The following is a 12,977-nucleotide window of genomic DNA, read 5'->3' as shown; positions in this document are numbered from 1 at the left end:
CTCCACTGGTATCAGCAGATTTCTACTGACTAAGAATCTTTGCCCTCTATCTCAGAATTTTATATTCAGGCTTTCCCTCACATTTACCTCATCTTAATGTGCAAGGAATGCAGGGCATATTTTCTGATTATTGTCTACCACTCATCAAAAAATGACAAGATTTCAAACAATTGAAACATGGCAAACTTGTTGCAAATATTACATTTATTTTACAATATCCCAAAAACATTTAGTCATGACTGCCTGAAGAATTATGAGTGCATAAAGTAGTATCTTTTGGTTCAAAATTTATATCCAGTTTGATTCTTTCATAAAACAATGTCAAATTAGTATTATCAGCCCAAAATAACTATCACATGTTACCAGTACCAGCAAACAAGCTACAGTGCAATTCTTATTAAAGCTGTAACTTTTGATAGCCTCATGACTTTTTCAAATTTCCATGACTGTTGTATTGCCCACAAAAAGGGCTTTTAAAATGATAAAGACATAAGAACAAACCTTCACTAGTAGGTACAATTTGGAAGGGATACAAAAACTAAAAATGAAAATATACTATTCATATACAAACCGTAATTTATGATTTTACACCAGAGGAAGTGTGCATTTCATCATACAAAAGCAATAGTAGTAATATGTGCATGCCCAAATATAGTAAAACATAGCAATATTGACCCCTGCAATATACATGTCACCACACTGTACCACTGTTATTATCATGGACAAGCCCAACAGGACACAACATTCTTCAGTTTCATGGTACTCGGCTCAATTGGCCTCTGTGTGTAAATAGATCATTATGATGTGCCAAGGGTATTAGTATTTGGTCCACTTTATGATTTCTAACCTTTTGCTGAATAGGCCAAGACACCTGGGGAAAAAGTTGGCACAAAAAGAACAATGAGAAAAGGGAAAAATGTGTCTATGACACTTAAAATATTCTTACAGGAAGCATAATCCAATGAAATCCAACAAAGGTGCAGTTGTCCAAGCTAACACTCAGAAATGTCCCATAACAAAACACCCATTAATGTGGATTCTTCTTTGAAAGATCTCTGCACACTTCCCCTTGTTCCTTATGATCCAAATAACCTGTGGAAATGGAAAAAATTCAGGGCCTATTCAAGTACTATCCCATTTATCAACAGTACATTTTCTTTGACACCAACCTATACATATTTACATCTTTGTTTATTTTTTTATTTTTTAAAATAAATTTCCATATACAACACACAAATGAACAAAACAAACCTACAGTACAGGCCAAAAGTATTAGGAAATCTGTGGGGTTTTTTTTAACCTTAAGTACAGAAGAATTCAGTTAATACATACACATTTATTGAATAACAAACCTTTAAAAAATTTCTACCTACATCAACAGCAAATTATGAGTCTTACCTTGAATGATCTTAGGCATGAACTTACTCAAAATAGCCTCCTTCGGTTTTAAATACAATAAAACAAATTACTTAAAGTCTGTTCAATCATTTAGCAAATTGGGGGGGGGGGGGGGGGGGGGGGGGGGGGGTTGGATTGGTAGTTAAAATTGACTGAAATTTTATCTACCTGAAGTTTTTTTAAACCACAGGTAGCCTAATACTATTGGCCTGTAGTGTCAGTAAAACAGGCACTAAAGAAATATCAAATTAGGTTTAGATATGCGGGGCCAAGTAAACATATTGTGGCAAGGTTATTCCCCACAAGAAACTGCAAAGAAGCATTCAGTGCACACTCAGAAGGGTCCAGATGATGGCCAGTAATGTTAACAGGAGAAGACCAGCAGATCGTAGTTGCCGTTTCACGGTAGTCAGGGCAACTGGTTTCACTGTAGTTGCATTGACTTCTTCCTGCAGTTGTGGTGCAGTTTTATAACAGTTTCTCTTGCTGATATTTGTCTTCAGCCTCTTTATTTTCCTGTTCTTCTCCCGTTAACTTTACTGTCCATCAGCTGGAACCTTCTGAGTATGTACAGGACACTGCACCTGGAAATCTTAATCTTCTTTGCAATTTCTCACTGGGAATAACATTCTTACGACAATAAATTTACTTGGCCCTGCATATCTAAGCCAAGCCTAACTCCTTCTTCTTTGCCATATTTCTTGCAACTTTAGTATTAGGCTACCTGTAGTTTTAAAAAAACTTAAGGTAGATAAGATTTCATTTGATTTAATTACCCCTCCACCTCCCTCCCACCCCCCACTTTGTAAAATGATTGGATATACTGCCATAGACTGCCAATAATCAATTTAATTGTAATTAAAGCCAAGGGAGGCTACTTTGAGGAAAATCATATCTAAGATAATTTTTAAGTAAGTCATCTTTTTGTGTTATTGTAGGTAAAAATTGAAAACTGGTTTGTTATCATGTGCACATATTAACTGCATTCTTCTCTGCATAAAGTTTAAGATAAAATAAAAAACTACAGGTGGCCTTATACTTTTGTACTGTATATCGGACATTAACTTAAAACTCCAGAACTACAGTCCTCCTTCACGTTAATAAACAGCTAACTTACACAGGCTTCAATATCTTGGCTCAAGCCCACTTGTGTGAACAAACAATTTCCTCACACCTCCATTAACTCATACCTATCTACTCATTTTTTCACTTATCTTCATCCTCACACATTCACACTTGTCTGCACCTATCCACCTCTCCTACACACATACCCACACATCCACATCTGGCACACACACACATACACACTTCGAATATATAAACATCACACAACCAGACAAGTAATTCATATTACACAGGAGTGGACCAGCACACAAGTTACTCAACATACAACACACTACAGGGGGAAGGGGGGACTCGGGCAACTACACCATACTACATTGGTCTGTTAACCAATGATATACAATTTTACAAAGTGCAGAATAGTATTAACTAGTATTAAGATATATTAAATTTGAAGCAAACTGCAAGGCTCTTGTACGTCACAAAAATACCATGGAAAAAACAACTTACAAAATCATGCAAAACATCATGAAGATGTTCCACAAGGCAATAAAGATCCGGAAATAACGTAGACTCAGAAGAAATTCTCTGATGTTGTCACCTGAAAAATATTACAAAAGCCTCAAATCTTTTGTGATTTATGATCACCGAATCACACCATTTAAAAATGAATCCAAAGATAAGTTAACCACTGTGGAAAGCTACCTGTGGTGGGTCCGCGAGGTTCATCACCAAATCCCTGAGAATCCCTTTTTTTCCTGAGAAAAAGATTTTACGCTCATGTTTATTCACTCCTGAGTAGCAGTCACAGACGAAACAGCGAACTACATCACAACCACGTTCAACCTACCAGTTTACCATCAACTGTAAGGAATTAGACGTATACACGACGACGTGTACTTACGTAAATTAACTACCCAGTCAGCCATGTGGCTAACAATTTCGCGTTTTAATTGTGTGGTTTCATACTTACAATTTAAAATTTAACACGGCTCCGGCATTCATTAGCAAGGTCCTATAAGCCCAAAAAAATAAATGTCAACGTTCATCTCTGTAAATAGATTTCACACGTAGACAAAGTAGCGAAATTTAGACAGCGAACATGCTAGCGAACATGGCAAAACATCAAAAACTGTAACATTAGACAGCTAGCTACATTAGCATATAAAGGCAAACTTGATATTATTTTGATTATCTTTTATTCCTTGTCAATATTTACGTATCACACAATGATGAGAACGGAATTCAATGGCACTAACAATATACATTTACCCGAATATCAAGATATCGCCGATCATTTTGTCCGTCTTACTCTCAGCCAACCAAGCAAACTTACAGAATGCAACAACTTCCTGGCTACAATGATTGATATATTATTTGCACGAATAGCTGAAGGATTTTCCCATACCTGCAACACGATAACCAATAGAATTTAAGTAAATTCGTTCAGCCAAACGGTTGGGTGACGGCTAACCCGGAAGTTACCCGACGATTCTTGTCTCGTACAAAAAAGCATTAAACTGAAATGCCCTAATGCAAAATGTAATGCATAGCTGAATCATTAAACGTAAAACATGTTGTCCTGGAACGACCACAGGTTGCTACACACGGTAGCGCCCGTGCTTTATTAATGCGTAATGACGACCACAAATATTTCGCTTCTTTTGAAACGTAACTGAGAAGCGAGAATGTTTATAAGGCCCGTGGAAGGTTCGTAGTTTTTGTTTTAGCCCAGAACACGAAGACAGCCGACTCTAATGAGCAAAGTCTTGATTGACGACCATAACTAGTTCATCAGCTAGACGTCTTACTGGCTGGTCTAAAGCAAAAAACTAGCACCCACAGCAGCCCGTTTTGGCAGTGGACACCCGTGTTTTTTTATGATCTTTTGAACCTGACTGATAAAAATATGTCACTTTTTGTGTATATATGCAAGGAAAATAATACATTTCCAAATGTTTTAAGTAGAAGTAGGCTACCAAAGAAAATACATAAAATAAAATTAGTCAAAGCCTAATTCATGTCGTTGATGTTTCAGATTAATTTCTTTTTTTTTAATCCTGAAAGCAACCACGTTCTTATACTGCCCACTAGAGGAAGATTTGGGATTGGTTTTTTGACCAAGTAGCCTAAAGAATACAGTGCCTCCCAAGTAAAGTGATGGGGAGCATAGTTTCTGCACGTGCCACTGTGAGACATTATCCTGGGATCCTGACTCAGTTTGATCTTTAAAGATCCTACCGAAATTTTATTGAAAGAGTAGAAATGTTGAGCTCAGTGTCACTGTCAAACTAAAAAAAAAATATTTTCATCTCCACTGAATCATCTCCCTAGATCTACTCGGCCACACACTCATCTGCCCCCACACACACTCACTTCAGTTCCCCACGTCGTCGCTGTAAATGCAAATTCGATTTTCAGTTGGACAGGCAGCTAAATAAATTATTCTGGTTGACAATTAATAATAGTCATATGCCTTTATTTATACTCCTGTCAATCCCATCCAAGGCTTCAGCAAGGTTAATAGGCTACGAACTGTGGTGTGCCCCTGATACCAACCCAATAGAGTTTCTTAATGTAAATCAACAATTAGTTCTGGTCTGGCACAACGGGCTGCCTGACTAAACCCTTATCATATCCATGGGCTTAATCCCTGCCCCCTTTTCGCACCTCGTGACATATTTTCTATAATCAAATCTGCAATGACAAAATAACCTAAATTGCTGCGAGAATTGATAATAATCGTGGTATCTCACACAAGCCTTCTTATTCGGTCTGCGGTTGAACCTACGGAACGGTAGCATTGTTTGGTTGGATTCTGTTACAGGTTATAATTTAAGGTGTTTTACAATACATGGAAATTCTATCGATGGTTCTCGATCGGTTGTCCTGCTTTATATAAAATAACTAATATCAGTGCGATAGAAAAGAGTCTCCAGGGGCTAGTCGATCGTGTTTGCAATCGAAACGACCTAACAGTGTAATAATTCCAATCGGTGCTCCTTAAAGGCTTTGATGCGGTCTCCTAAGGGAAAGGGTAGGCTATTGTTTTCTGCAAATCTGGCTGCTGTATTTGGAGCAGTAAATGAAATTCGAAAGACATATATAAATTCCGATCAAGTAAAGATGCAAAATATTTTTATTTTATTTTGGGATAAAGTGGGAGCTCAGGTTTTCATGTTTTTCAACCTTAGTGCACAAATGCGTAGCTAGTCGCGTCCAATCGGTGACGTTCGGTAAATGGAGCTGACAAGCAAGAACACTTGGCAGAGAACAGTTTATTTGGCTGTGCAGATGAGGTGTATTTATAGGGAGCCTTGAGTCAACGAGCTTTTTACTCGTGGACACTGGGGGCTTCGCGGCGGGACGCAGGACTAGGGGCATTTGATCAAAATATTGGCTACATATATGCGGCAGTGAGAGAGAAAAATATATAAGCATGGACGTGTTGGGAGTTCTAAATTTGGGCGAATTTGCCCAATATTTCTCAAAAATGGCAATGTTTCCTGTTTTTGATGTTGCTTATTACATCGTGTCCATACTGTACCTCAAGTATGAACCAGGTCAGTAGCCTATATTCTGATGTATTTTAATTTTGTGTATTTTCATGAATACATTTGAACGGTTGCATGTAATTATTGACCTCTTAGTAATGTTTAATTTTATTTTGCTGTCAATGTCAAGTTTTATGTTTAAGGTAGCCTAGGTGTTGCTGATATATTCTAGTGGATGTAAAAAGGAAATGTTGTTATTAAACGGTTGTACAAATAGTCTATATATCAGACAGTAACGCTTTACTTTCGTTTCATGTTTGAGTTGACTGAACATATTATCAAGGACTCCTTTAGTTTACCAGCGGTCCACGTTTTTTGCCCGGGTCTGTATGTGCATCCGAGTAGCAACCTACTTTTTATGACCTGGACATAGGTGAACTAAAAAAGTACGAACTCATAAATCTTTAGTCAGCTGTATTATACTGCAGGATGAGAGAAGTTTTAATTAATGACGTGTCTTCCCAACACGCACACATGAACAAAGTAAAAAATAAGTCATTTGCATAATGTTCTCAGTGAAATTTGATAGACACACAGCAACGTGCCTAAAGCTCCGCAATAAATAGAATTTCCTTAAATAGAGGGCAGCAAGCCCAGAACTCACACATAGTTAAAATAAGAGCTTGTCCATAGATGATACTGATAGAAATGATTGTTGGTGCTTGCTTGCCTGGCTCCATTTCTGTTGTTATTTTTCACGTCAGTTCTACCACAGTGCCTTCTTTTACGACCTCTCCATGTATACTTAAAACCTTAAACTGTCAAAGTCAAGTCTTGCAAGCGTTTGGACCTACGGTAAACTATACTAGTCTAGGCTTTTGAGATGGTTGCAGATTTTAATCGGAGCGCTTCACTGACTTCAACACGACATTTATTAACCACCAACCACCTAAATACTACGGATACGACTGTTCATGACCTCAAAGTAAATTTACGAAAAAAATCGTCACAATGGGCAATGGGTCGTGGGAATTGTGAGGCACTGTTGTCGAAATATACGCTGTAATCTATGTATTGGTTCAATCTGACACACCTCCAATATAACATTTAAGTCATCGCATTTGGTGCATCAGTTTGTCATTTGATTAACAGGTAAATTGATAGTTTTCTTCATTGTTGAATTCACAGGAAGGTGTTGTGTGTTTGTTTAAATATTTTTCGTGTGCTATCGGGCAGTTTTAGTAGTACAAGATAGTTGTGTAGTAATGATCAAAGTAACAAAAATAAATCTCACTGAAATATGCCAGGAGCCACACACACACACACACACAACCACTTTGATCCTGTGCAGGTGGAGCAGGATTTGCATTCCATTTACATTGTCAGCCCCTGATACTGCACCTCACACACTGTAAGACAAGTCTCATGAATGAGTTCAGGAAGGTGTTAAGGGTCAAAGGCTGAGCCGGGCCTGTCAGTCCTGAGGCCAGCCATGCACTGTACCAGAGCCTATTTTTAGAGTGCATTTCAGGGGATCGTTTTTCTGTCAAACTGCCGGCTAATCGTTCCTCGACCAGGCCACACCTGTTTCTGGGGATCTGTGAAGCTTAGGAGTCCAAGCGAGTGACTCACAGCTCCTGATTTACATCTAAAAAAAATCACAGAAGCATATATATGGCCTTTGCATCACAACAGCATATGGAGATCCCCCCATAAAATAAACTAACCCCCCAAACACTAACCCTAAACTACAACCCCCCCCCCCCCCCCCCCCCACACACACACACACGATTGTATACTTGTAAGTTAATCTTTTAAATATATAGATACCTATTTTGCTACTGGGATTGATGTTAGAATGGATTGAAATATAAGGAACGTGAAGCTGCTAAATAAAAATTATTATTATTTGTATTTTTCTTCAGTCTCTGATTTAGCTTACATAAACATATCTTTAGACCTGTCCCTCTGCTGCCTGACCTCTGCCAGTTCAAGAGAATGCAGAATAGCACATGTACTTTCTGGAAGCTCTGCAGCCAGTTTCTTTTCTCTACGCTGGCCTCCAGCTGAGCTACCCAGCCTGTGTCAGTTATGTCATTTTTTAGTCGCTGGCACATGCACCCAATCAGCCAGAGGAGTGTCTATTATAATGAGGTGGGGAATACCCTGCTTACGGAAACCCTCCATCTGCAGCAGGATGAATGTACTGACAGACGCAGGGCAAATATGTGTTATGTGGGCTAATAGTCTCGTTGCATTTGTTGGCTGGACCGCACCAGCGGGGCCAGCCCTACAAATGTGAATGTCTCTGAGTGACTGAGTGACTGAGTGACTGAGTGAGTGATGAAGTTACACCATTGGTCAGCCGAGTTATGAAGTTACACCATTGGTCGGCCGGATCATGTGTGTTAGGTCCAGCCATATACTAGGTTTTAACCTGGTCTTGTTTAATACAAAAGTCCAATTGTCAAGCAATACTGAAATTTTTTATATTTATCTACACACATTTATGTATTTTGTATTTGGGTTATGCATTTATGTAATTTCTCCTAAGAAATAGGAATCCATTTCTTGAAATTTTTTATTGTGTGAATAATGCTGTACAGGATTTTTGGATGTGGTAAATCATTATGGGACCCAGCAAACTCTTGTGCGCAAGCTTAGGACAGAAAAAAATATGTTGGAGGTTGACACAGGGGATATTTAAACAAAGCAATGTTTAAACAAATTTTGAGTGTAGGGAAGAGAGAGTGGAGATGAACAGTCTCATGAAGGGCTCTACCTCCCTCCTTGGGCAGTATTATGGCCAATTGTCTGCCATCCTGTGAGGCTCCTGGCCATAGTCAGCAAGGACAAGGTCAAAATTTGAGTGCTGACCTTGGAGAACCTTAGTGTTTAAACAGGTGCCTTAGCTGGGCACACCAGTAATCTTTATTTATGAATGAATTCATTTGTCTGTCCTATCTCACAAGTGTAATTTATTGAACAAGATATGAGTTGAGTTTATGCTTTGATATCAGGCACATGGAGGCTTTTTCGAGAAACAAAAACATTCTTTCCACTTCCCTTTTTTACCGCAAGTGATCAAGATTAAAGAAAACTCTAGTTAAACATGAACACTTATAGACAAAATGAATCTGTAGTTTGAAAGCTTTTGATGTCCTTCAGGGTCGGTGGAGGTGTCCCGCCGAAGTCCTGTGGCCTCTTGGCTCTGTGCCATGCTCTACTGCTTTGGGAGCTACATTCTAGCAGACATCATGCTTGGAGATTCTCCCCTTGACTACTTCCACAACAACAGCCACGTCCTTCTGGCCACGGCTGTCTGGTGAGCTTCTTCTTAGAATGCTAAATACACTTCATGTCTATCTTCAGTTTAATAGAAATGAAGTGATATTAATAATAGCTGATTGCAAGGCTATTGTAATATTGGAGAGCATATTTTGCTTTGTCTTTATTTTTGTAATAAATATGAATGTGTAGTTCATATTTCAATAAGCTTCATGAACATATTGCAAAATTGTCTGATATAAGTTGGCAACCAGATCAAGTTGGTATGCTGAATGTAAAGCCATAGCATATCTATCATGTGCCTTCTGCAAATATTGACACAGCACACTACATATTAGTTCTGAGCACAGGGAAGTTAATGTTGTGCAGTTTGTTACCACTGACCAAACAGGCGTGGTTTGTGTATTCAAGTTATTTGAAATGAGGCCAACCTTTTCCACCTTTTCCCCTTATAATTTTGATTTTATTACGTATATTAAATCACTACAAAATATTGAGTAACTTCTTACTGTCTTTCACTTGTAACACAACAACAACAGGTACCTCATCTTTTTCTGCCCACTCAACCTGTTCTACAAATGTGTGGCCTTCATGCCAGTTAAGCTGGTGCTGGTGGCTATGAAGGAGGTGGTCCGCACTCGGAAAATTGCTGCCGGCGTGCACCATGCCCATCATGCCTATCACCATGGCTGGTTCATCATGGTCATCACTGGTTATGTCAAAGGTGGGTGCCTCTCTTTTACCAAGCCTCCTCAGCCAGTCTCGCGGCACTCTGACCCCTCGCTCACTGGAGCAGGATATAGACCTTTCTCCTAATTATCTCTCCTTTCTATTTATATCTTTCACAGGCTCTGGAGTGGCTCTGATGTCCAATTTTGAGCAGCTGCTGCGTGGAGTGTGGAGACCCGAGAGCAATGAAATTCTGAATATGTCATTGTGAGTGAAAGCCCTGGAGCTTTTAAGGTTGTGCTTCTAAACAAATACTTTTTCCATAATCTTCTGGAGACTGAAGTACTCCTGTTCTTATTAAAGCAGATAAACTGTTGTGTATAATTTCTGAGAATGACCGAGATCAGAATTTTTTTTAAAGTGGACAGTTAATGACCTTATAGCAGTGTTACTTAAACTATGGGTCGAGACCAGACCTGGATCAAATATGTATTTGTTTTGGATTCAAATACTTTGCTGTGCTCTATTGATCTTACCTGGTGTAATGGCCAGCAAACATGACCAGAAGGCAGGGTTTGCACTTTTTGAAAGTATTTAATTGGTTCCAATTCACCAGACAAGATCAGTAAAGCATAGAAAAGTATTTGAATCCAAAGAAAATGCGTATTTGACTCAGCTCTAGTCGAGACCAATATCAAGTGGATCCCATAATGAGTCTGTAGTCTACTAGGCTGTGGTAGTATGCGTATTTGATGGGTTTTTGAAAGGTACTAAATTTCTAATTTGGGTCCCATTATTTAGATGTTTAAGAACTAGTGGCTTATAGAATACTTGTTCTTTCCAGAGGAAAAGTGCTTTTGAGGGCTGGGAGTAATGTGAATTTCACATGAATGTTGATTTCAGATGTCACATGGAATTGCTTGCTTTTCCATATGTTCACTTGAGAGGGTCATATCAGCATTGGTTGACTACTATGTCACTTTCTCCCAACAGCCCAACTAAAGCAAGTCTGTATGGAGCCATATTGTTCACCCTCCAAGAATCACACTGGCTGCCTGTCTCCAAGAGTGTCCTCATCTGCCTCTTTACTTTGTTCATGGCCACTTCCAAGGTACGTCCAGACATGCAGAGCAGAGGGATTACAACGATGAACTGTGTCATCATTCTGGCATCAATGTCGTGCGTTACTGAAAGCACTAGCTTCATCCTAAGTAACTAAATTAGCAGACGCCGAGTGTTAGTCATTCTTTCTAAGCCCGCTCTCCGTCTGCCTAAGACATATTGCTGAAAGTATGTAACCCCTGCGCATTCTTGCTCAGGATCTGACCCCTGCCTGCTAAAACTGTTACGCTGTGTTCTAGGTGGTCATGACTGCCCGTCACTCTCACGGCTCTCCCTTCGCCCTTGTGGAATCTTGGGTATGCCACTTGCTGTTTTTCTCCCCGCTTGGGGGCGCTGAGGATGCCCACGACCATCACCACTCTGCTCCCGCCGCCGCTCCCGCGTCTCCAGCAAAAACCAAGGAGGAGCTGAACGAAGGTACCCGCAAGAGGAAGGCCAAGAAAGCGGAGTAGACGACAGGTCACGCCGACGGCTTGAGAAAACGTCCTCACCACCACCACAAACAACGACAAACCACAGCAACATACAGCATCCAGTCACCCTCCTAGAGCCAGCGACCTGCACTGAACGTGGTGCCATTTTGCGAGAGCAAGTGGACTTTCCCATTCCTTCATAAGGGAGGAGGGGCAGTTTGGGCTTTACTCTGTGAAGCGCTTTCACTTTGAGCAAATGATGCTTTTTTCATTAATAATATCCAATATTAAAATGCTGTAAATAGCTCACCAGCATTTCACTGGATGAATGGATGTTGAAACAGAATGGCAGTAACCCATTGATTTCTATTTAATTATTTATGTATTTATTTTACATAATTGTCTCTTGAGTTCAACAAAATGTGGCGGTCACTGTAAATCCATTTGGTTTGCTCAGCTTCTGTAATTCAGCTCGCAAACAACAAGTCTTCTTATAGAGTGATTAAAAATGCGTATTAAGTATAGAACCCAGCTGAAAGTCCAAGAAACAACCATGATCACAAATGAACATAGGGAGAAAGCACAAGACCAGTCTCCAACCTCTAGACTGTACATGGAAGCTTCCTAGAGAACATGAAGATAAGGTCAAATGTATATCTTAAAAAAGACAATAAACTCATTGCCTTTGAAGGGTTTATACAAGTGGTTTTTAATTCTTCAACTTACCATTTTATGTCACTGAAAATCTGTAATTCACACTGTATAATATATAGAGGCATCAAAACAGAATATTGTACATAGTGTAAATGTAAATCCATCCTGTTGGAATTAGAACAATACTACTGTGTACAGATGGACTTTTAGATACCCATGTCTCGGCATTTTGTTCATATTCCATTATTGATGTATGCTAATTGAATCTTTCAAAGCATTGTCAATTTGTGATATTAAAACAGGGAAAGTTAACGATGGCAGACAATGACCAGTAAATCAAACATGGTTCAGATTCAGATTCAGATTCTTTATTATCCATGGAAAGATATGATCATCAGAATCTGGGATACATCACGTACTAGAGGAAAACAGATAGTATCAAAACTGTGTGAATGCATCAAAGATTATACATTGAGTCCAATGCAGATATACGGTAGTGTGTATCAAAATGGTACTGTACAAGCACACACACTACTGATAAGGACCTCTATTGTTTCACTACCTATAAGAACAGATGCACTTAATGTTATTTTTTCAAGTTGGTGAAACGATTTTTGGTCAGAATCAGGGTTTTAACATAATCTGTAATGTTCCTGGGGAGGGGGTAATGTGCCTTTTCATTTGTGTGAAAAGATCCAAATTACCAAGTTTCCGAAGTTTTGCTGTGCCAACCATGTACAAAAGATAATAATCAAAATACAGCTAGAAACAGATGTCATTCTTAGTAAATTGCACATATGGGGTCTTTACCGTTAGTTATTGACATGTCTTCCTTGTCAGTAGCCAACAGACTCTTGGAAAAAACAGTTCAACAAAT

At 39.1% G+C, this 12,977-nt stretch overlaps 2 protein-coding genes across 2 annotated transcripts; one reads left to right on the top strand and one right to left on the bottom strand.

The window, feature by feature from the left end:
* Positions 1 to 185: 185 nt before the first annotated feature.
* smim7 (small integral membrane protein 7) lies at positions 186 to 3,842 on the bottom strand. Its single transcript, XM_035414998.1, has 5 exons — positions 3,733 to 3,842; positions 3,434 to 3,475; positions 3,166 to 3,218; positions 2,971 to 3,061; positions 186 to 1,092 (listed from the first exon to the last, which is right to left on the bottom strand). Exons 1-5 carry the CDS (start codon positions 3,756 to 3,758, stop codon positions 1,077 to 1,079), a joined length of 228 nt encoding a protein of 75 aa, XP_035270889.1. The 5' UTR covers positions 3,759 to 3,842; the 3' UTR covers positions 186 to 1,076.
* A 1,326-nt stretch (positions 3,843 to 5,168) lies between these two features.
* tmem38a (transmembrane protein 38A) lies at positions 5,169 to 12,452 on the top strand. The gene is made up of 6 exons (XM_035411953.1): positions 5,169 to 6,023; positions 9,123 to 9,279; positions 9,782 to 9,966; positions 10,091 to 10,178; positions 10,905 to 11,022; positions 11,273 to 12,452. Exons 1-6 carry the CDS (start codon positions 5,900 to 5,902, stop codon positions 11,483 to 11,485), a joined length of 885 nt encoding a protein of 294 aa, XP_035267844.1. The 5' UTR covers positions 5,169 to 5,899; the 3' UTR covers positions 11,486 to 12,452.
* The last annotated feature ends 525 nt before the right edge of the window (positions 12,453 to 12,977 follow it).

Source organism: Anguilla anguilla, chromosome 4, assembly GCF_013347855.1.
Source record: "Anguilla anguilla isolate fAngAng1 chromosome 4, fAngAng1.pri, whole genome shotgun sequence".
Taxonomy (NCBI): domain Eukaryota; kingdom Metazoa; phylum Chordata; class Actinopteri; order Anguilliformes; family Anguillidae; genus Anguilla; species Anguilla anguilla.
The sequence above is the reverse complement of the archived record's forward strand: the minus strand, read 5'-3'. Positions and strand labels throughout refer to the sequence as shown.